Here is a 22,111-nt window from a genome sequence, read left to right on the forward strand (position 1 = left end):
TGAGGCGGAGGCCCATGGAGCCATCCTCAGCACCTGGGGTTGATGCACTCAAACCAATCGAGCCAAGGCTGTAGGAGGGGAAAACAGACCGAAGGGGGAGGGGGAGAGGTGGAGAAGCAGGTGGGCGTTTCTCCTGTGTGCCCTGGCCAGGAATCAAACCCAGGACATCCACGTGCTGAGCCGATGCTCTACCACTGATCCGAATGGCCAGGGCCAATCTTCTTGCTTTTTTAAATTTGGAATGTGTACATATGGGAAGACTTGGAATATGTCAAATAAATGAGACTCTTGTCCTGGCCGTGGTCAGTTTCCTTAGGCGTGTGAGTGAGAGATAAGCATGGATGGTCTTTGGTGATGGTAGTTGGTTGCCAGAGAAACCAGGACCAGGGGAAGCTTGGTTAGGAAACCATCTCAGCCGCCCATCTCTTGGGGCATCAGTCCTAAGACGAGGGGTGCTACAGCTTTTTGCATTAACCAAAATAATGACTGGCCTTGTCTGGCTCAGGACCGTAATGTGAAGTTCATGTGCCTTCCCCTTTCCCCATGTACAGAACTGTGAAGATTTGACTGGGCTGTGTGGTCAGAGAGCCGTCCGTCATGACTGCATCTGCTGGTCAGCACTCGAGCCGAACAGCTCAGGGGTGGCGGATCTCATCGATTGCTTTACATGCTGTGTAGAAAAACCCAGTCTCTCCTCCAGTGTTTCTCCTTTACTCACACTGCACCATACTCCCACTTCTGATACCAGATGTATGGGGTTTTCCCACACCCACCAGTTCTCTGCCACACCAGCAATTTTAAATTGCCACACTACAATTTAACTCACTTCTGACATTTACTAGCTGGAGATAGTGTCAGATTTCACAGGCTAAGGTCTCAGTCCCACAAAGCTGGCCCCCACACTTCAGATGCCAATCCCAAGTCCAAGTTGTCACCAGTGTTTCTGACTGATCAACTATAAATCTGAGGTTCCCATGAGCCTCTCCTTGAATTTGATTCCTTTAGTAGAGCAGCGGACAGAACTCAGGGAAACCCGTTTACCACTTCATCAAAGGACACGATAAAAAGGACACAAACAGTCAGATAGAGAGATACGTAGGGCAAAGTCTGGGCGGGTCCTGAGTGCCAGAACTTCTGTCCCTGTGGAGTTCAGGTGTGTCACCCTTCCAGTACACAGGTGCATTTACCAACCTAGGAGCCTCTAAGCCCTGTGCACTTGGGTTTTTAGGGAGGCCTCATCACAGAAGCATAGCTAATTCTTCATTTCAGTTCTGGCCTCTCTCCTCTCCCTAAACAATGGAGGGTAGGGCTGAAAATTCCAACCTTCTAATCATGAGTTGGCCTTTCCATGGCCAGCGTCCATTCAGGACCCGTCCAGGGGCCCAGCCATCATCTCCTTGTTAGAGCAAACGCTGCTCCTAGTGCTTCTACCGCTTAGGAAATGGTGAGGGTGTCAGGGCCCCTGTACCAGGGACCAAGGGCAGAGATCCATGGGAAGTACTTCTCATGATCCCACACTTCCCTTCCCGTGTGGGTTGAAGTCCCCGATCCAGACTGCTAAGGGCAGGTCGGAAGCGTCATTTTTCCCTAACAAATCAAACTGCAGGTGGCAAGTGGCAGGCGCAGTGGAGGCCACTTCTAGTGGTCATCAAGGCGTTAAGGACTTCCGAGGTGCCCGCACCCCAAGGAGGGGCTAATCCAATGAACACACTGGGTGAAAAACGGCTGCTGTCTTTTTAGTTGTTTCTCAAATGTGAGCATCACCCTTTGAATCTTGCCATCCAAGTTACGTTCTGCTAAGGCCTTTGGAAGCAAAATGCAATTATTTTTTCATAAAAATGTTATCTTTGTCTAATCCTGCTCAGGCTTGTCTCAGCTCCCCTAACGGTAACACGGAACAAGGTAATTCCTCCCTTTTGAAGGCTTGTTCTTGTACAGTATTTCTGTATTGGATCGTTGCGGCACATAATCAGGACCGAGAAAAGCAGAGGTCATCCTGGGGATTCAAACCACTTCCCCATTGTGCTGGTAGTTCCTTACTCTCTCCAGGGCAAGGAGTAACATTTGTGACTCCTAATGAGTTTTCCTCCAGTGGTGTGGGGTGGGTGGGGGGCACCAGACTGTGGCTTCTGTCATTTAAAAATCCTTAATCCTCCTCTGGGGCGTCACCTGCTCCAGGGCTCAGCCCACAGGGGTTGACAAAAGGCGGCCAACTTCTTCCCCAGAGCCAGCCTCTCCCTGTTCCTCACAGCCTCCTCAGCACTTTCCCTGCGTTGTACCTGAGTGGGGTTTTGTTTATTTTATGTTTTTGGCCAAACGAAATCCTCTTGGAAGATGCAGACTGGGGTTTGCGCAAGGAGTTGATAGTCTGCCTTTTTTTTTTTTTTTACTGTGGGTATTTTCTGTCTCTGCCATTTGCTTTCAGTCTAATGATGAGCTCTTGAGTTCCTTTTCCTTCTCCCCTCCACTTACTCTCAAACAAGACCCTGTGATCATTGCCATGATGAGATGGAAACCTCACCTGGCCCCTGTAATGGAAGTGTCACCCTTAAGGTCATGCTGAAGGGCGTGACCTTTCATGGCCGTGTTATGTCTTTCTGTGGCAGGAGGACTCAATAGAGTCCAGTTATGTTTGTGTCCTTTCAGTCACCATGCATGGGTGACTTGCCTTGGTAGGTGGTGTGCTAGGTCCCAGGGGATCAGTGGTGATTCTGGTGGGCATGTGCCAACAGGGCATAAATGCAAATGGGCAGTGAGCAGTGCTGTCACTGCAGTTGAGCCAATTAAATCGGTGGGTTTTTTGCACTACTTAGAAAGAACTCACAGTTTCTTAAGGGCTGCATTGACCTTCAGTAAATAATTGGACCCATCCAAGCCTTTAGTTCTCATCCATGAAATGGGCCTAATACCTGCGTGCCCATGTAGTTTGGGGGATGAAGTGAGGCCAGGTTGTGAAGGCTGCTGCCCCTAGTCTTCCTGTGGTCCTCCTCCTGATGGGACCCCTGCTCAGGTGGGCGCAGTGCCCCCTTTCTTTTCTCATTCATTGAATGCTACTCCACCGGCCCATCCCTCAGTCCTTTGGAATCTTGTGTTGCTTCTTCTATAGTGTCACCTTACCTGAGAATGTCACGTTGTTCCCTGGAGTCTAGCCCAGGTACCTGGACGTGACTGTCTCTGGAGAGGAAAGGGACTCCTGTTCTGAAGTCTCTAGGATGATTCCAGGGTCATCCTTGTAGGAAGAGCCCAGGGAGAGGGGTGTGTGTGTGTGTGTGTGTGAGAGAGAGAGAGATAGAGAGAGAGAGAGAGAGAGAGAGAGAGAGAGAGAGAGAGATATGGGGCAAGAGAGACACACTAGGGTAGAATGTGTTCAGGAATATGGGGTAGACCCAGCTTACCTTCCTCCCATATGCTAATATGAGCCAGTGTAGTTTCATAAATATGAATGAATATAGCTTGTCATATTAAAAAAAAACCAGAACAAGCATCTTAGGCTAAACTATGAATTGAGAAACTATGAAATTAAAAGTATAAATGAGGAACAGGTTGTATTAAGGGTTTAGGGGCCACGGGGACATTAAAATTGTTCCAGCACAATGATGTTTGTAGCAGAGCTGGATGACGGGTCACTCGGCTCCGAAATGACCTCCCGGCTGGCTGGCCTCTCAGCGGAGAGCGTCAGGCATTCCGCAGAGTGGGATCAGGAAGAAGGCTCTCGTGCTCTGTCCAGTGAGTCTTCACTGTTTATCTTACCAGCTCGGATCATGGGGCATCTGCCGCGAGCCCGGGGGCTGCACAATGCTAAGAGCTTGAGCACCTGGCTCCAGAGCACTCTCTAAGCATGCATGCAGTTACCTAACTGAAGAGCTGCAGAGTGCAAGCATAGCCATTGTGAAGCCTTCTTGTTCAGGACGGAACTTTCCAGAGCTGAGGCTGTGCACGACATGGCTAACCGCAGCCAGCACTGTTTGAAGAGGGGTCACTGGGTCCCAAGTACCCATGCTAGCGGTTTCCAATTCCTTAGAGAACTAATCCTCAAGATAACCCTGAGAGTCGAGGGCTGCTAACCCTATTGTACAGATAAGAAAACTGAGGCCCCCGAGGGTGAGCTCACCCCAGTGTTAGTGACAGAGCTGAGTGAGTGTCACAACTGCTCCATTTGTCTCAAAACCCCACCCTCTTCCATAGGACAGACACTCCCCACTGCTGAATGGACTTTGTAGTCTTCCAATAATGATAGATAAACTTTAGACAAACTCACCCCAAACTCATCAAGCGCTTCCTTGCTCTGGTGTGGAGAGTAGGGGCAGATTGACATGGTGCATTTTCAGCTCAGGCTTAGAGGGTCCTTTAAACAGCAGACCCTTCATTAACACCAGATGGCAGGACTTGAGTGGGCTCTCACATTGGCAGCCCACAGACGCAGCCCTGTTGGCCAGCAGAGGGCTTTCGTCTGGTCCACACAGTGTTCGTTTTTGATCAGTTGTTAATATTTAAAAATGAAAATATTTCCCGTATGTTGTGTGATTTCCCTCTTCTGTCAGAAGATCAAAGGTCCTGGGAGCACAGAGCCCATGTCTCCACCTTGACAGACACCAGCCGGTGTGCAGGAGGGCTGCATCGGTAAGCAGGCCGGGATTCCCCAGGGTACCCCAGTCCCCACCACTCCCAGTTGTCTCCCAACAGCAAGACTGGCCATGAGTTGCCATTTATAATCACAAATGAACCATTGATATTTCAGAAGGGCAATATTTTTTGGGTCTGAGTGTCTAGCAATGGTAGAACAATAGAAAATAGACTGAGAGAGTTTCTGTCGCAAAAGGTTGACTCTAACACCCAACGACTTGACTCATGTTCACCCTCTGCCCAGTCCACAGGCAAGACGTGGTGGCCCCTTGTGGTCCAGCCTCTCATGTTACAAAGCAAACTGAGGTCCCGAGAGGGAAAGTGACTTTCCAGAAATCATGTGTTCAGTTACCGACACACTGAGATGGGAGCCCAGGTCCCCGGTTCCGAACAGCGTGCTCCTGCTTGCAAGGGGCCTGCAGGCACTGACCAGATGGGCCTGTTGCCATGGCCTCGGCTTGAATGGTCTTGTGGACATGCCCTGACATCCTTCTCAACACACCCTGCAACCTTAAGATGTATTCAACTGCCTGGTATGCCCTTCTCCCTCTTGGAGAAGAAAATATTAACTCTTGGAGCATCATAAAATTAAAAAAAAATGGTAAGAGGTCGCCTTCTCAGGGCATAATTTTATTTTCAATGCCAGGAACAATCCGCTTATCTGGAGAAATTTATTATAATTAGCAAAAGGGAAACATGCAACATGCAAAGCAGGGTCTGTCCCCTGATTATTAGCCTGTTTGTTTTTAGAGGTGTTTTTGTTTGTTTGTTTGTTTGTTTTTCCTGTGAGCCAATTTTCTTATGCGGTCCTTGAGGTCCAAAGGTTTTCCACTTTGTTTCAAGGTCGAATGGGGAGAAAATGCAAACCACATCGTGGCACCTGAGCTAGCTCGGGAAATAGACCTGTTGCACCAAGGCAGCGTGGTAAAGTGAGCGGAGGGAAGACTCAGTGATTCCCTCTCCGGATGACCAGGTGACAGAGGGCCCTGTCCACAGGGCATCCCCATCACTTCCCGGGCCAGCAGCTTCTGGTGCTTTGTTGCTCTACCCTCCTCGACAGCGGTCACGTGAGCACCGGAAGTGCCAGGAACAGGGTTGGGGACGCTATCCTCTTTCGTCTGCTTCCAGTTCAGAGGCTCTAAGAGCGTCTTCACTTTCCACGGCCAGATCAACATGTGAATATTTACAGCCAGCTGTTTCCAGCCGAGGAAACCTCTAGGCTGAAAGCAAGGGGCATATGCCATGGGCGCGTGGGTGAGTTTCTGTGGCCCGGAGAGCAAACAGACACGCCCTGAGCCCCTGGAACAGGGGTCCCCCTGGAACAGTTCACTGTCCCTCAGACCATTGGAGGGCCGGACTATAAAAAAAAACTATGAACAAATCCCTATGCACACTTCACATATCTTATTTTAAAGTAAAAAAACAAAATGGGAACAAATACAATATTTAAAATAAAGAACAAGTAAATTTAAATCAACAAACTGACCAGTATTTCAATGGGAACTATGCTCCTCTCACTGACCACCAATGAAAGAAGTGCCCCTTCCAGAAGTGTGGCGGGGGCCAGATAAATGGCCTCAGGGGGCCGCAGTTTGGGGACCCCTGCTCTGGGACAGGGAGGCGGTTGGCATCCTCTCACCCCTGCCTTGAGAATGTCCTAATTATATATTCATGCTGTTAATAACGTTAGCAAAATGGGAATGCATTTATCCTAGCTTATGATCCCCATCTTCCAAGACTGTTCAGTGCCCTGCCCTGTCTGCCTGCTGAGATCTGTTCTCCCAGCCGTGCAGGAAAGCTGGTCACGTGGCTGAGCGTCTCTTTTCTCTTTCCCCACGGGCACACCAGGTTTTACAGCCCCTCGGTGTCTCAAATGCCCTTTCTTTGAGATGAGAACACAGTGTTTGGCGGGAGTGGGAGAGCATTTCTTTAAAAACCCCACCTGGTTCTTTTCCTCCCAGTTGAGTCTGAATCTGAATGAGCCTTGGTGGGTCCCAGGGCACAGAGCTGGAAGGCTCACCAGAGAGCACATCCTGGTCCCAGACCCACAGACTCTGGGAGGAGGGAGCAGAAAAACTGGGGTCCTGTGAGTTCCGTGTGCTTTGGTCCAGCCTGTTTGTTTTTGAGTAGAATTTGGAAAAACAGGGATGCCAAGATCCTCTGTCTACCCAGCATGCCTACCAGGCCAGAGAGAAGTGCCTTGGAAGCCCTTTGCCAAAGGGCTTTACGCTGGTTCGGTAATTGTATAAATGTCAGGGAGGCCATGGTGAGCATAAGGTTCATCGTGAAATCGGAGCCCAGCATGTCGCCTGGAAAAGTAAGGGCACATCGTACTGCTTTAAAAGGGCTGCCCAACAGCCGAACAGAGGCGCTGGAGAAGACCAGCTGCCGCCAGAAGCCCACAGTCTGGGCTGAACTTGGCCTTTACAAATGCCTTTGGATTCCACCTCCTTTTCGCAGAAGCAGATGCTTCGACATTTTGGAGGGCCACAGCCTGGGCCCCGCTGTGCGGGAGGGAGTACGTTTCGCCCGCTCTGCACAGGAAGAGCCGCAGCCCTCAGCTGCCAGAGCTGGCCAGAGTCAAGTTCCTGGTGGGCAGGGAGGTGATCGAGGCTCTGGCCTCAGGCCGCCTGCTCCAGGTCTTGACCTTTGAGGTTTTCAGAAGCCCCTTCCTTGTCCGTCTCCTGAATGGATCCGCAAGCTCAGGTGGTTATTGGCTGCTGGGGCTCATTGTCTGAAAGTCCCCAAAGTGTCGTTCTTATGGGGACACACAGATTTCTGCTCCGCCTCCACCCTTCACACGTTGATTTTTTTTTCCCTGTCCTTTCCAAAGAGATACCAGTTTGGCAACAGCCAGGGCTTCCTCCCCTCTGAAATCGTGGGGAATATCATCCATAACCCTGCAAAATCCCAGGGTAGTTGTTTCCTGCACCCCACGTCCCGTGTAATTGTATCATTTGGTGGGTAGCCTCGCTAAGCTGCTCGGTTGAATGAAGTCCATTACTCCTCCCATAAGAGCTCCGGGTGAGGCCAGGGCCCACCAAGCCCAAGTGTTCAGCCTCCCCTCCCATTCTGACACTTCAAAGGAGAGTGTCAGTGAGTGGGAGGGACAGAGGAAAATGGGTGAGGGTAGGAAATTAAGAACCCATTGTGCTGGCTAGGATGGTGGCCAGACGGGCCCACTTTGGGAACATCACTTAATACCCTTCATCCTATCAAATGATCTAGAACAGGCCTGGGCCATGCAACTTCTCACACATTCTTACTTTACACAGAATATTCAATATATGTTGGCACTGCTTTGCTGTTTATTTTAGTGCTAATCATTATTTAAAAACATTTAAGTGCTTTATTTTTATTTTGGGGATAAACCTGGATTAACATTCTGTTTTTAAAAAGTAAATAAACCCTTCTCTGTTGCCTTGTTTAATTTGGTTGCTGCAAAAGTTCTCTGATATAAGGTGGTGTTTGTCCCCGGGGTCTCCCCTGTCAGAAGGCACGTTATTATCAGAGGTCATTTGGAAGAGTTGCAGGTTATTCATTTTTACATGCTCTGCTTGTGTGAATCTGGAACCTGCAATTTGGGGATCCTGCTCTTTTCTCCGCTTCATACTGTGTCCTAAGTGTTGTTCCTATTGCTGCATGATTCACAGTCATTTTCAGGGTGGCACCATAGTCTGTTGAGTTGCTTTTCCGTATCTGTAAATAACTGCGCAGACGAGCTTCTGGGTTGCCCCGCATGTTTGTGCTCTGTCCTTGAGACGGACTCTTGGGTCTTGTGAAGAGGATGCATGTGTTCCAAGCGCAGCCTGCTCCCCCATCAGTGTGAACACAGGTTGCATGTACATTTTGTGAAATGCAGATTCTAATGCAGTAGGTCTGGGGTGGGCCTGAGAGTCTGCATTTGTGACCAGCTCCATGATGCTGAGGCTGAGGCTGAGGCTGCTGCTCAGGCACAGAGGACTTATCAGACCTATTTACCATGTCACTGTGGGGCTGGTTACCTAGGAGCTCCATCCCTGAGCAGTATTAACCAAGAGGAAAGTTTTGATTAGGTTGGAATCCAGAGACAGAAGAAACTGTAGCACGTGCCTTCATCAGAGTATCTAAGCTCAATCCTGGGTGCTGTTAGAGCACGTGCGCGCACTCTCTCTCTCTCTCTCTCTCACACACACACTCACGCACACACACACACACACACACATACACCCAGGCACGCATGCATAGACACACATATTTAACGCACACACACGTGCATGCACAGGCATTCACATGCCAGGGCCCACTCAAGAACAAACAGAATGTCTAGCCATGAGACCTCACTAGAGGTATTATTTAAACCTTCTCAGGTTTTAAAGGTGACTCCATGTGTAGCCAGAGCTGAAGGCCATTGTTCTAAGCCCACTGAAAACTCACCAACTGTGTTTTAAACCTGAACGGATGAAACGCTTGGGGGTTATATATGCGACACCCAACTCCATACTTTTGACAATGGATTTAGCACGGCTGTACGTCATCTTTGCAATTGTAAAAATTAGTAACCATCATTTTTAAGAGTGGAAACAGAAAATTTGACATCACTGGCTCTTCCGTCCAACTCAGTCCTCTGTAGCATTTGCTGGTCCTATCTTAGCGAATGCCACCAAGCCCAGAATCCCTTCCTTTCTCTCACTCTTCCAATATAAGCCACCATCACAGTCTTGTTCTTTAGGCTCCTCTTTAAAATACAAAATTCAACACATTATGTTAAAATGATTTATTAGCATGGCCACATCCTTCAACTACCGTGAGCCTTTGAGACTAGACACAGCATCTGATGTAGCTTCTTATTCCCCACACCTAGAATAGAATAGAGCCTGTCTGACACACAGCAAACACACATTATATCATTGTTGAATGAATGAATAAACTAGAATAGATTTTGATCACATGCAACCCTGGAAGGTCATTCTCGTGGTTCGAAGTTTCATATTGGAGTGGTTCTAACAAGAGCACAGATTGCCTGGATGGTGCCTGGTGCCAGCGAGGATGGGGGTGCCTGGAGGTGCGCACGGTGGTAGACAGGACACCTAGGATGCTCCGTGTCCCCGCCGCTCACCACCTGCCAGAGTAACACCTGCTGTTTCTCTTTGGCAGTTGCCTTTTCGGGCCTCGGCTTCACGACGTTCTACTTGGCTGGCAAGCTGCACTGCTTCACTGAGAGCGGGCGGGGGAAGAGCTGGAGGCTCTGTGCCGCCATCTTGCCCCTGTACTGCGCCATGATGATCGCCCTGTCCCGCATGTGCGACTACAAGCATCACTGGCAAGGTGAGTGCCTGCCAGTCTCCTGCGGGGCTGGGTGTGGAAGCGCGCCTCTCGGGGGAGACGTAGGTGCCCACGGTCAGAAACCGGAGAGTAGGCTGACATGGCCGAGCACACGTCATTTTAAAGAAAGTGTTCCTGTTCAGGTGCGTTCTGGCCTTAAAACTGCCCTTGTTGGGGACAGATTGGGAGTTCTTCAGTGATGCTCATGGGATTGCTCGAGTCCTGCTAGGATGGCGGCCCTTGGGCTTGGACCCAACTGTGACCTCCCTGCTGGGCCACTTGCCTCCGTCCTCAAACTTGGAGTCAAGTGGTTTTTTGGCTCCTTTCACATCTCAGACGCATCCCATAGGATGTGTCCCTCACCGTGGATGTGCTTCTGAGGGAGACGGTCAGCCCAGGGAACAATGCCAGCAATGCTCCCAGCAGCACCAGCAAGGCTGGGGCAGGCTTACTTATGTGCAATCAGTCGAAAATCACAAAATAAGTGAGGGGTTTGTGTTGGAATAAACCTAAGCCATGCCATGTCCCTCTGCAGATCAGCGGTAGCCCCTGCCACAGCAAACAGGATGCAGGGACAGAGGTGGTGTCCACAGGACATGTGACCTCCAGGAGCATGGCGAGGTTTAGGGCTGTCTTCCCTGAAGGGCAATCCTCAGATCACCTTGGTCAGTTGACCCTCAGCCAGGAATTGAACTCTTGGGGGTGAGTCTGGAACGGTGACCAGGAGTCTACATCGTTAACCAGCAGGTCTGTTATTTTGATGGAGTTGGAGAAGCGCTGGTGAGGGGCTCCACTGTGTCGACTCAGAGCACACAAGCTGACTTAAGTGTGCCCCGATCCAGCTCCCTGGATGAACGGCCTTCCACAGTCAGTCCGTGGCCCGCACCTGCGCTTCCTCTGCCGCTGGCCCTCTTCCCTTCCTCCCTTCCTCCCTCCTTTTCTGCAGCCCAGTGCCTGTGGGACCGCCTTCTCCTCACCTCTTCCCCGCTGTGTGTGCTAGTGATACCGAGGCAGCAGCAGAGGCCAAGGGGAGGGGACTCCCAGCTGGGGTGCCTTCTCTCCATCCTCTCCAGGGACCTCCTACTCCTCCCGGCCCCTCCCCAGTGTCTCCTGCTCTCTCCTTGGCCTTAGCGCCGCCCCCACCCCCTGGAACTCATGCTCTGGGTGTCAGGAGCCTCCAGCAGTAGGCTTCCACCTTGCGGGGGGTGGGTGCAGGGGAAGAGAGGCTGTTGCATGGTCTGGCGAGGTGGATGCTTGTTGAGGGCAGCCAGTAGAGGGCCAGACGCTGGCCCCTGAGCCCTCTCTTATTCTCAGCCTTTGCCACTGACTCGGGTTAAGTTCTGGGTAATATGAAGCTGCATTCTGAGAAAGAAGCAGGGAGCGAGCCAACAGCACAAGGGCAGACCCATCACACCCTGGGAACTGGGAATATTTTCCGACAGGATCATGACTGTTTATATGATGAGGGCATTTCCCCGTGAAGAACACCGTGGGCTGGACGGGGTTTTATGGACTGCTGCTCATTTCTCCCTTGTGAACTGTCGTTCTTTCTTGTGAACAGAGCTGTCTCCTAGACTGAGTGAAATAACGGATCTGAATGTGCTTTGTAAATGAGAGCGTACGGCACAAGCGCTATTCTTTAGTGCCGTGCTGCTAAAGCGGACAGGATTGTGTTGTATGTCCCAAAGAACTGATTTGGAGGCAGCCATTTCCAGAAGACGGTCCATTTGTAAGCTGTGAGTCCTGGTTTCACTTTTATTCGGCCACTGTGGATTTGAGAAGTGATTAAGGGTTTCAGAATTGAATAGATTTCTGCTCTAGAAGAATAGATTTCTGCCCTGGAAGGCAGTGAGAGCCTTTGTGTAGAGGTTTTGTTCTGAAAGCCTAAGCCGTGACGTGGGCCTCCCTTGAGCAGTCCTGAGCCCACCTGGCTCTGTTACTCAGCACCTCGCTGCGGGTGGCCTAGGACTGAAGAACAAGGCTCGGTTCTTGGCTTTAGGCAGATGGTGGACTCATCACACAGCTGGTGCCCGCAGGCCTGCCGGCCGTGATGGTCCAGGCCTACCCCATCCACCTGGCAGAGGAGCGAACTGAGCACAGGAGAGGGCGGATATCAATGCCTGGTTGGGCCGATTGGGAGACAGAGCGAGAGAACTCACATCCAGTGATATTTAGGGCCATACTTGATGAACGGAGCCAGACTGTGTCATGGTTAATTTCTGCAGCCAAAACTGATGTGCTTGGGTGTGGCTCAAGGACCAGGTCAGCTGGGACATCCTCTGTTCAGCTTGTACCCCGGATTCAGCCCCAAGAGGAATGTGCCCTTTCAGGGATGCCCGCATGGGCTCTGAGTCAGGGCTAATTTTACCTGAACTCCCCTTTCTGAGGCCATCCGTCACTGCCTACACCAGTGGTCTCAATCTAGAGAGGCGGGGACTGTACCTCCCAGGGGACATTTAGCTATGTCTGGAGACGCGTTTTTGGTTTTCACAGCTGGGAGTGGAGGTCAGTCCATCTCTAGTGGGTAGAGGCCAGGGACGGTGCTAAAGGCCCCCTCCCCGTGTACGAGGTAGCCCCTCCCACAGCACAAACTCACCCAGACCCGAATGTCTGCCCCTGAGGTTGAAGCAGCCTGACCTACACAGTACCTGACTCTGTCTTCCTTTCACTTATTACACAGTAAGAAGCGGCCATGTTCAAGGCATGGGAAGTGGTATTCATTCAACACTCATTTATTAAGAGAGTAATCGAGGAGGCCTGAGGGTTTTCAGCTTAGAAAAGGGACGGACCGTGAGGCCTTTGGCCGCTGCATCGGTGGGTAGTGGAGGCAGGCTGCCTGATGGTGGTAAATACGTTAAGTTGTTGCTTTCCTTTGGTAGGCTGAGCTGCCCAGCGACTGTGCGTGGGGGCCGTCATCATGATGAGAAATTTAGTGAAGCCCCGTAGGGTGTCAACAGTACCTGAGGCCCTCTCACTGTACACTTCAGTTAACATGATGAGATTTTTATGACTCCATTTCAGTTTCGATGTAAGCAACCGTGTCTGATTGGAAGTGCCTCTTACGTAGTGATTGTGCGAAGTATGTCTGGTTTCTTGACTACATACTCGTATCTGATAAAGAGCTATAACCTCACATGCCTGGCTCTGTTCGCTCCCCTGGCCGCCTCCGAGTCCCCCTGATGGCCTTGCTTTCACTTCACTCCAGGAAATCCTCCCCTCTGCTTCCCAGCATTTCCTCTGTTTCTCTTATTGGCTCTGTGTTCAGAATATTTCCAGAATCCAGACTTCCTCTTCCCGCTCTCATCCAAGCCGCCATTGTTTGTTGCCTGGGTGTTGCTGATACATACCTCCTTTGCCCCTCACCTGGCGGCCAGAGTGAGCCTTGACATGAGCCCGTGGGTGACACTCCTCCGTTCAGCTCCCCGGTGATTCCCTGGTCCATGGGCTGCTGTAACCAAGTTCTGCAAACGGAGTGGCTGGGAACAGTAAAATTGTCTCATAGTCTCATGGTTCTGGAGACCAGGAGTCTGAAATCAAGGGGTTGTTAGAAGGGCCACACTCCCTCTGACACCTCCTTCCTTGCCCCTTCCAGCTTCTAATAGCCCCAGATTTGTCCCTTGGCTTCTGGCAGCATAATTCCAACCTCTGCCTCCATCTTCACAAGGTCTTTTCCTTGTGTTTTTTGCATTATCTTCCCTGTGTGTGTCTGTCTCTGGGTCCAGATTTCCTTTTCTTATAAGGACACCAGTCATAGTAGATTGGAGCCTGTCCTGATGATCTCATTTTAACGTGATTACCTCTGTCCAGACTCCATATCTAGGTTAAGGTCACATTCTGAGGTACTAGGGCCGTGATGGTGAACCTTTTTATAAAAACCGCCCACTTTTGCAGTGCTGGTCAACCTGGTCCCTCCCGCCCACTAATGGGTATTCCATGTTGGACTAGTGGAACAACCAAACGGCGCCGGGATTGGCCCACCATGAAAGCTGGAACACCCACTAGTGAGCGGGAGGGACCAGGTTGACCAGCACTGCAAAAGTGGGCGGTTTTTATAAAAAGGTTCGCCATCACAGCACTAGGGAATGAGCACTTTAACATATCTTTTTGGGGGACACACTTCAACTCACAACTGTGCTTAGTAAATATGTGTTGAATGAATGAGTGATTCATGTTCCTCTCTTGCTGCTACTAATTTTTCTTCATACTGGTTTTATGAAAACTAACCTTATTCTCTGCAAGTCTGTTCCCTTTAAAAATGAACTGGAAAATCTGACCAGCGGTGGCACAGTGGATAGAGTATTGACCAGGGATGTTGAGGACCCAGGTTTGAAACCCCAAGGTCACTGGCTTGAACTCTGGCTCGTTAGCTTGGGCGTAGGATCATTGTCGTGATCCCAAGGTTACTACTGGCTTGAGCCCAAAGGTCATTGACTTAAAGCCCAAGGTTGTTGCTGGCTTGAGCCCAAGGTCGCTGGCTTGAGCATGGGGTCACTGGCTTGGCTTGAGCCCCCTGGTCAAGGCACATACGAGAAGCAATCAGTGAACAACTGAAGGGACACACGGATGAGTTAATGTTTCTCATCTCTTTTCCTTCTCTCCCTTTCTGTCCCTCTCACTCTCTGTAATAAATAAATAAATAAGAAAGAAAGAAAGAAAGAAAGAAAGAAAGAAAGAAAGAAGAAAGAAAGAAAGAAAGAAAGAAAGAAAGAAAGAAAGAAAGAAAGAAAGAAAGAAAGAAAGAAAATCAATCATTCACTCATTCGCTCACTCGTTCATTCATTATGTCTCCGGTCCCCGCATGCTCTCTGCTGGAGGCATGGTATTGAGGAAGTCGGACATGGTGGCTGCTTCCCAGCTTCCCGTATACCAGGTAGATTGTGTATGCCTCGTGCTATGTAATTCTTTTAAAGAAACTCAGTCACAGAAACAGGAAGCTTCACCAGTAATAGTGTAAAAAGAATGTAAACAGTCACATGAGGTTGTTAAGTTTACTAAGAGCTGATTTTTACCCTAGCATCATGGGTCACGGAACCCAGGGCATCCAAGGGCCTGAGTCAAGCCAACGCAGTGATGTTGGCTGTTGCCCTGGTGACGGGGCAGGCTGTGTTCCTCCTGGACTTGACAGCACATCTTCAGAAGCATGTCTAGTTGCTTGTGCCAGAGCAGGTGAGCATGGCTGGCACCCCAGGATGCCAGACCCCAGGAGATCCTTCCCTCTCCTTTAACCTCAATAGGAGGGTGTGGGATTTGCCCATTTTAAAAGTGAGATTCAAATCCAGATTGCCTGATTCAAAATCGAGTCCTCTTTGCACTACCATTGGGTCCCATCTGGTATGGATTCCTCCCACCCCTTTTAATAGCTTTATTGAGGTATAGTGCATAACACAGAATTCATAAATCTTCCCTTTTAATGTGAACAGTTCAGTGATTTTTAGTATATTCAGAGATGTACAACCATCATCACTATCTGATTCCAGAACATTTTCATCAACCCCAAAAGAGGCTCATACTCCCTCTCCCCAGCCCCCTGGCAACCGCTAATCTACTGCCTTTCTCTCTGGGTCCACCCATTCTGAGCGTTGCACACACACAGACCCACACAAGATGTGGCCTCTTGTAGCTGGTGGTGTCGGTTCCTGGGCGCATCTTGTAAATGCTATTCAGTACATCTCAGTTCACCGGGCACTTACTGAATAATAACTGCTGGGCTCTGGAGAAACAAAGATGAATGAGGCGGTTGGTTGGTGGGGGTGTAGGGGGTCAGCATGGAGCAGTGGGCGTGGATTTAAAAAAGATGCACAGACAGTAGCTCAGAGAGCCAGTTCATGCTGAGCATTCACCAGAGCCCTGAAGGGATATGGGATCCCTTCTCCCCTGGCCCACACCGGAAGCCTGGTCAGTTTATGTCCACAGAATTACAGACATCGCCCCTTTTGGTAAGAAAGGGTTCAGCTTCTTAAATTTTCCCACCCTCGCCCTGGCCGGTTGGCTCAGCGGTAGAGCGTCGGCCTAGCGTGCGGAGGACCCGGGTTCGATTCTCGGCCAGGGCACACAGGAGAAGCGCCCATTTGCTTCTCCACCCCTCCGCCGCGCTTTCCTCTCTGTCTCTCTCTTCCCCTCCCGCAGCCAAGGCTCCATTGGAGCAAAGATGGCCCGGGCACTAGGGATGGCTCTGTGGCCTTTGCCCCAGGCGCTAGAGTGGCTCTGGTCGCAACATGGTGACGCCCAGGATGGGCAGATTATCGCCCCCTGGTGGGCAGAGCGTCGCCCCTGGTGGGCGTGCCGGGTGGATCCCGGTCGGGTGCATGCGGGAGTCTGTCTGACTGTCTCTCCCCATTTTCCAGCTTCAGAAAAAATGAAAAAAAAAAAAAAATTTTTCCCACCCTCTTCCTTCTTCTGCCTGGAAGACTGCAGGTGCCCGCTCTGCCTCACTTCCCCAGGTCATGCCTGCTCACCCTGCGGGGCTGGCCTGTGGGTCCTGTCCTCAGTGGAACTCCCCTGGTCCAGTCTAGCCAGGCCACTCCAGTGGCTGACCTCACAGACTGCACTTCTCTTTCACAGCACGAATCGCAGGCGCAGCTCACTGATAAGCCTGTCACTGTTTAGGGCTGTGAACTTGTCTGTTTTGTTCAGGCTCATCCCCCAGGACGGGGCAGCACACCTGACATATGATACATGCAGCGTACGTGTGTTGAATAAATGACATCAGTGCTCGGTAAGGAGTCTGCTGTCTTTTGTACTCCAGGGTCACTGAGATCGTGCATTCCCCTTTCGGCACCCTCCATATTTGGGGTGAAGCCAATCCCCGGTGGGGTTTTTCCCTTGATAAAATCCTGCCTGTCTTCTGCCTGCTTTTCTGTCAGCACACGCCCTGCAGGATGTGAGTGGGAGTTCATCCACAGCAGTAGCCCTCTTAAGGCACGAGATGACAGTCTCCTCCATTACGTAATTTGTTATTTGGATCTTGTTCACCACCTTTCTAGTAAACAAAGGCTCGAATGACTTTGCTGAGAAGGCAGCTTGGCTAGACCTTGCATTGCCCTGGTTACTTCTGCAGGCTTGGACTGTAGCTGAATCACCACTTTTCCCTCCTTCCATTAAAAGGGAAAACAGCGTCCACAGCAACCGCCCTCCCCTTGCTGGCTGCCTCATCAGACGTTCTGGGGAGCATACACTGATGTCTTGGTCAGCGGCGCACCTAATAAAATGCCATGTCACAGAAAATGGGAAGTCGAATGGCATCCTCTGTAATCTTTGCTGTGTGGCCTGTTCAGTAGTCATTGGCTCAAACACCGATGTTGTGGGTCATTTCAGATGCTAATAAAAATAACACCACATGGGGCTCTTCCCTGGGGTGGGAGGAAGAACAGAACAATAGTGCAGCTCTAAGACCTTAAACTAGACAAACCCCTGGCCCATTTCTGGCTTCTGGCCACAGGCTACTTGAAGAGCTTCTCAGTTTGAGGAACTTGATCAATAACGTTAGTTATGCCTTCTGACCTCACTCAGAAATTCACGGTACATGTTACTTTTCAATTTCTTGGATGACAGATGTTTTTTAAGTTCATTACAAGTTTGTTGGAAACGTTATGAAGTTTGGCCACGCTGAAGAGATGAAAGACTCTAGTCTGATGGGCTGGGACATGAGGGGCAGGATGTGGGAGGATTGGACACCCTCCCCCCACTTCCGATAGTTTGGGAGAGAAACAGAATAGGAATAACAGTGATGGAACACAGTATTTTTTAGACACTGTGTTTTCAGGTTCTGTTGTATGGCAGGCTCTGTGCCATAATTTTTAGAAGCACAATCTCATTCAGTTGTCATCTCAATTTATATTGAGAGGCAGGGAAACTGAGGCTTGGAGGTGCAGGGACTGGCTCTGGTGGGGGCTGCTGTGTGTTTGTTTGAGGATTTCTCAGCCTGGAGGATTCTCTGGTGGAGGGTGAGAGTAAGTCTTGGAGATCATACAGTGGCCCGAGGGGATGTAGAACAAGCTTCCCAGTGTGACACTTCTGCATGTGGATCGTTTTGAGCTGAAGGCTGTCAAGACCTTGTGGGTTCAGAAGAAACTTCTGCACTTCCCTTGACTACCTAGAAGAATCTGAATGAGGGCCTTGCCCATAATAAGAAGTTATGACCAGAAATAAGTTTTTGTGACTTATTTACGTGGCAGAGCAAACATCTACTTACTGAACGTCTGCTCTTCTCATCACCCTGCAGATCTCCCTCCTCCCCTCGAAGTCCCAGGTGCCGTCCCTCATCCTTAGCTCAGGATGTCACACAGCTCATTTTCCCTTTCAGTCTCCTAACCTCTCATGTCTGTGCGTTCTCTTAACTCCTGTATGTGGGTTTCCCATACTTATGTATGTAATTAAATTTCGTCGTTTTCTCTTAATAATCTATCCATGTTGATTTGATTATTAAACCAGTTGAAAGAACCCGGAAGGGTAGAGGAAAATCTTTTCTTCCCCCAGAGCCCCAGGTGCCTGTGCTGGGACCAGGCAGGGGTTTCCGGGTGTCACTGTTATCTCTCAAACGGCCTTCCCCTCCTGTCCTACTTGGTGGCGACTAACCAGGGCTGAGCAGGTACTGAGATGTTTTCCTTGCCCGTCTGCCAGATGGCAGCCCACCTGGTCTCGCTGTGTTTGAGCAGTTATGGGGAGGAAAGTAACCACAACTATTCAGTCTCTTCCTTTTGTGTAATGACTTTTGTTTCTGAGTGATGTTTTATCCCAACCAAGGATCTGACCTACTTTCTAAATATGCCTTGGCAGAGTTTCCAAATAATTTGAATGCATGGTCTCAGTAGTTTGACCCTGGGGACCAAATTCCTGGAACACTTACACGGGAAGTCCTCTTAGCCTGCGGGCAGTTGTTTGATGCTCTTACATTACAGATGAGGAGACTGACACCCAGAGAGGCAGAAGGTGCCCATGCAAGGACACAAAGATCAGGAACCAGTTACTCTGCACATACTCATTTATCCACTTCCCTCAGCCAACTTAGTTCTGCGTGAACAGAGTGGGGTTCCCAGTGTTTAGGTATCAACAGCGTATAAAGACAGATGCAGCCCCTGTCCTCATGGGGTTTAGAGTACATCGCTGAACATTAAACAATCGTGGTGTCATATTTTCCATTCTGGCTGCGTGTAGGGAGTGGAATGGGGCAATTAAAGTATCCTCCTGGGAGACTTGGTCTAGTCTGGAGCCCAGGTGAGACCTCGTGGCACAGCCATGTTGAGTTGACCCCGAAGGAGGAATCAAAATTGAATGGGGGTGGTGGTGAAGGGAAGGGATTCCCGGGATTGGAATGGCATTTGTAGGAAGAGCCAGGAGAAGGAGGAAGCGGGCATATTTGAGAAATTGAAGGGAAGACAATGGCTGCAGTAGATGGCGAGAGGGCAGATGGCTGGGAGGGTTGGCGGGACCAGGTGTGCGGCCTTGAAGGCCTCAGGGACTTGGTTAGTTCCCTAAGAGCAGCGGGAAGGATTTTAACCTCAGTTATTTGCACTTGAAAAAAAAACACCATCATTAGTTGCAGTGCCCACACTCCACATGCCAGAGCAACAACTGGGCACCCGGGGGATCTCGTGCTGCCATCACAGAAGTGCCCAAGTTCTTTACCTGTTTGCCACTGTATGTAAGTAAAATACACGCACTACATTGCTGAATTTATTTAAAAGACCTTGAAGCTCTTTATTATAGAACCTAAAAAAAATTTTTTTTTACTGTTAGCCTAGTAAAAATGCTGATGGTAGAAGCAACTCTTCAAAAAATAATAAAATACCAAACTATGTTCCCTTTCCTCAAAAAATTATTTCAATCTATTCAGATGGAGCCAGGATACCCATAACACGCTCAGAAAAAAAAGAGTGAGAAGTGAGGTGCAAATATCTAGGAATTAAACAGTCTTCTTGAAAGACACATTTCCTGAATAGCCACCCAGAAATTCCCTGCAGGAGGCCCAGGAGGCGTGTGCCTTAAACTGAGGCCAGTATGCGCTGTGCTGCTGATGCGAGGTGTTTGGAGACGGAGCACCCCGAGCGCTGACGGGTTAAGGGAGCCGGGCGGCAGCCCTTCAGTCGTGGCCTGCTGCCTTCTGAAAGCTGGATGCAGAAAGCCTGGGACGAACCCACTAGGGATCAAGCACAGCCTCGCACGAGCAGCACAGGTGCAGAATCAGGACACCGGAGTTCAAGTCCATTATGTCATTAACGAAGGGTGTGGCTTTGGAGAGCTCCATCAGCCTCTCTGAGCCCCAGTTTCTTCTGTAAAATGGGGCTGCCTGCCTGTGGAGGTGTGTGGGAACCAACATAATGAATGTGGACCTGGAAACCCCCTCAATGGGTAATGGCAGTTCAATATGGCAGTCACCTTCACAGAAGAGTTCACAGTTTCTTGTGTTAGGGGAGGAGTTCCATTGCGTTAGGCTCTTTGGGGCAAGAATAACCCAGAGACACAGTTAAAAGCGTGCACACATGTGCATGCACACGCACACACAATTGGAGTTGTGGGGCGTGCTGTTTTGGTGGGCTGCCCCCCTCCCGCGCTCCCATCTGATGAGATCTGCAGCTTGTTGGAAGGGCTGGGCCTCTCCCACCAGAGGTCTGGGGGGTTTGCCAGTCCCGCTGTCTCATAAAATGTTTTATTCCCTTTGTGACTCAGAAGGTTCATTTCTTCCCTGGGAAATCACTGTCTGCCAGGCAGAGCCCGGCAGACCCGCTGGGTTTCTGTTGCGCACCAGCAACGTTGCGGGAGTCCAGCGGGAACTTGCTAAAGAAAGAGAAATGGCAGCCCTCGGAGGCAGCTAGATCCTACAGAGGTGGCTGGAACCCTTCTTTCAGAATTTAGTATTGATCTTAAAAATCAAGAATGTGAATCCGAGGCCCATGCGATGCTGAGATGCATCGTCAAGAGACTGAGAGAAGAAGGAATCAAGGACCCATTTCAAAGGGAGGTTGAAGGTCTAGGAAAGTTTGCAGAGGCCACCAGGGTGGTTTCTCTTTCCTGGGGGCTGTCAGCAAGCCAGCGACTGGAGCTGGTGGGAGGATAGTACTCTCTGGAATACACAGCTGGCCACATCTGAATGAATCGTAACACGTTTCTCCCATGTTTGCTCTTTCCTGCCTAGATTCTTTCGTGGGTGGAGTCATTGGCCTCATTTTTGCATACATTTGCTACAGACAGCACTACCCACCTCTGGCCAACACCGCTTGTCACAAACCCTATGTCAGCCTCCGAATCCCGCCCTCGCTGAAGAAGGACGAGATGCCCACCGCTGACAGCGCGCCCAGCCTGCCGCTGGAGGGCATCACCGAGGGCCCGGTATGACCAGGATCTCGGGAGGATGGACGCTGAGCCCCGGGGAACGCTCTCCCAACCGACATCATCACACAATAGAGGAGGTTTTCTGTAGTGTGTTTCCCATCAGTTGTTTCTCACAGTTATCCTTCTGCTTCTGTGCTGCTGATGGTTTCTGCTGTTTTACATGTCGACTTCCCACTTTCTTGAATTCGCGAGGAAGGACACGGGAACCATCTCAGAGATGTGTGGAGGGAGGCCGCAGGGGTGGGTGGGTGCCGCTCAGTCGATTCTTCTGTCTGGATGCTCGCTGTGACACCCACTTCCCTGTGTTTTCATGGTTGTAAAACAATAAAACCTCCCACCTGTAAGACGTGGTGTCGGCCGCCCAGTAAAGTGAGTGTCATTGGGATGTGTGTGGGTTGGGACCAGGCTGTGCTGCCGTTCACACTCAGGCCCCTGCTCTGACGGCCCCCGGGGACAGGAGCCCATCCCCGGACAAACCGCTGACCCCCCCACCCCCCGCCAGGTAGCCTGTGAGTCCTCAGTAGGCCACCTGCGCGCTCGGCATGGGGAAGTGACTCAGCGCGTTGGGCCCCGCGCAGAGAGGCCCCCAGCTCAAAGCTCCCCCAGCCCCATGGCTTCAGGCGAAGGCAGAGACTGCATCTGATCCCAGGTTCCCCTGGGCACTGTGGTGGGACAGGGGCTGCTGCTCCCTTCCTCCCGGCCCTCGGGTTACCGCTCTCACGGGCGTGGGTGGTCTTCCTGCTCATCTGAGTATGACCCCTGCGTGCCCCCTGCAGCTCCTGTGTCCCATTCTGGGGAAGGAGAGCTGGGAATCTGTGGACACCCCCTCACAGCGGTTCTCGGAGCCCTGTGGCCG

The 22,111-nt window shown here is 50.6% G+C and overlaps 1 protein-coding gene across 1 annotated transcript in view; it reads left to right on the top strand.

Annotated features, from left to right (window-relative positions):
* Positions 1 to 21,551, top strand: part of PLPP4 (phospholipid phosphatase 4) — a 121,826-nt gene extending 100,275 nt beyond the window's left edge. Inside the window, exons 6-7 of the mRNA XM_066239066.1 lie at positions 9,760 to 9,930; positions 21,059 to 21,551. Of these exons, the coding sequence (XP_066095163.1) occupies positions 9,760 to 9,930; positions 21,059 to 21,258 (371 nt within the window). The 3' untranslated portion in view covers positions 21,259 to 21,551. The remainder of the gene's footprint in view (positions 1 to 9,759; positions 9,931 to 21,058) is intronic.
* Positions 21,552 to 22,111: the final 560 nt, after the last annotated feature.

The sequence above is a fragment of the Saccopteryx bilineata genome, chromosome 7 (assembly GCF_036850765.1).
Source record: "Saccopteryx bilineata isolate mSacBil1 chromosome 7, mSacBil1_pri_phased_curated, whole genome shotgun sequence".
Classification (NCBI taxonomy): Eukaryota; Metazoa; Chordata; class Mammalia; order Chiroptera; family Emballonuridae; genus Saccopteryx; species Saccopteryx bilineata.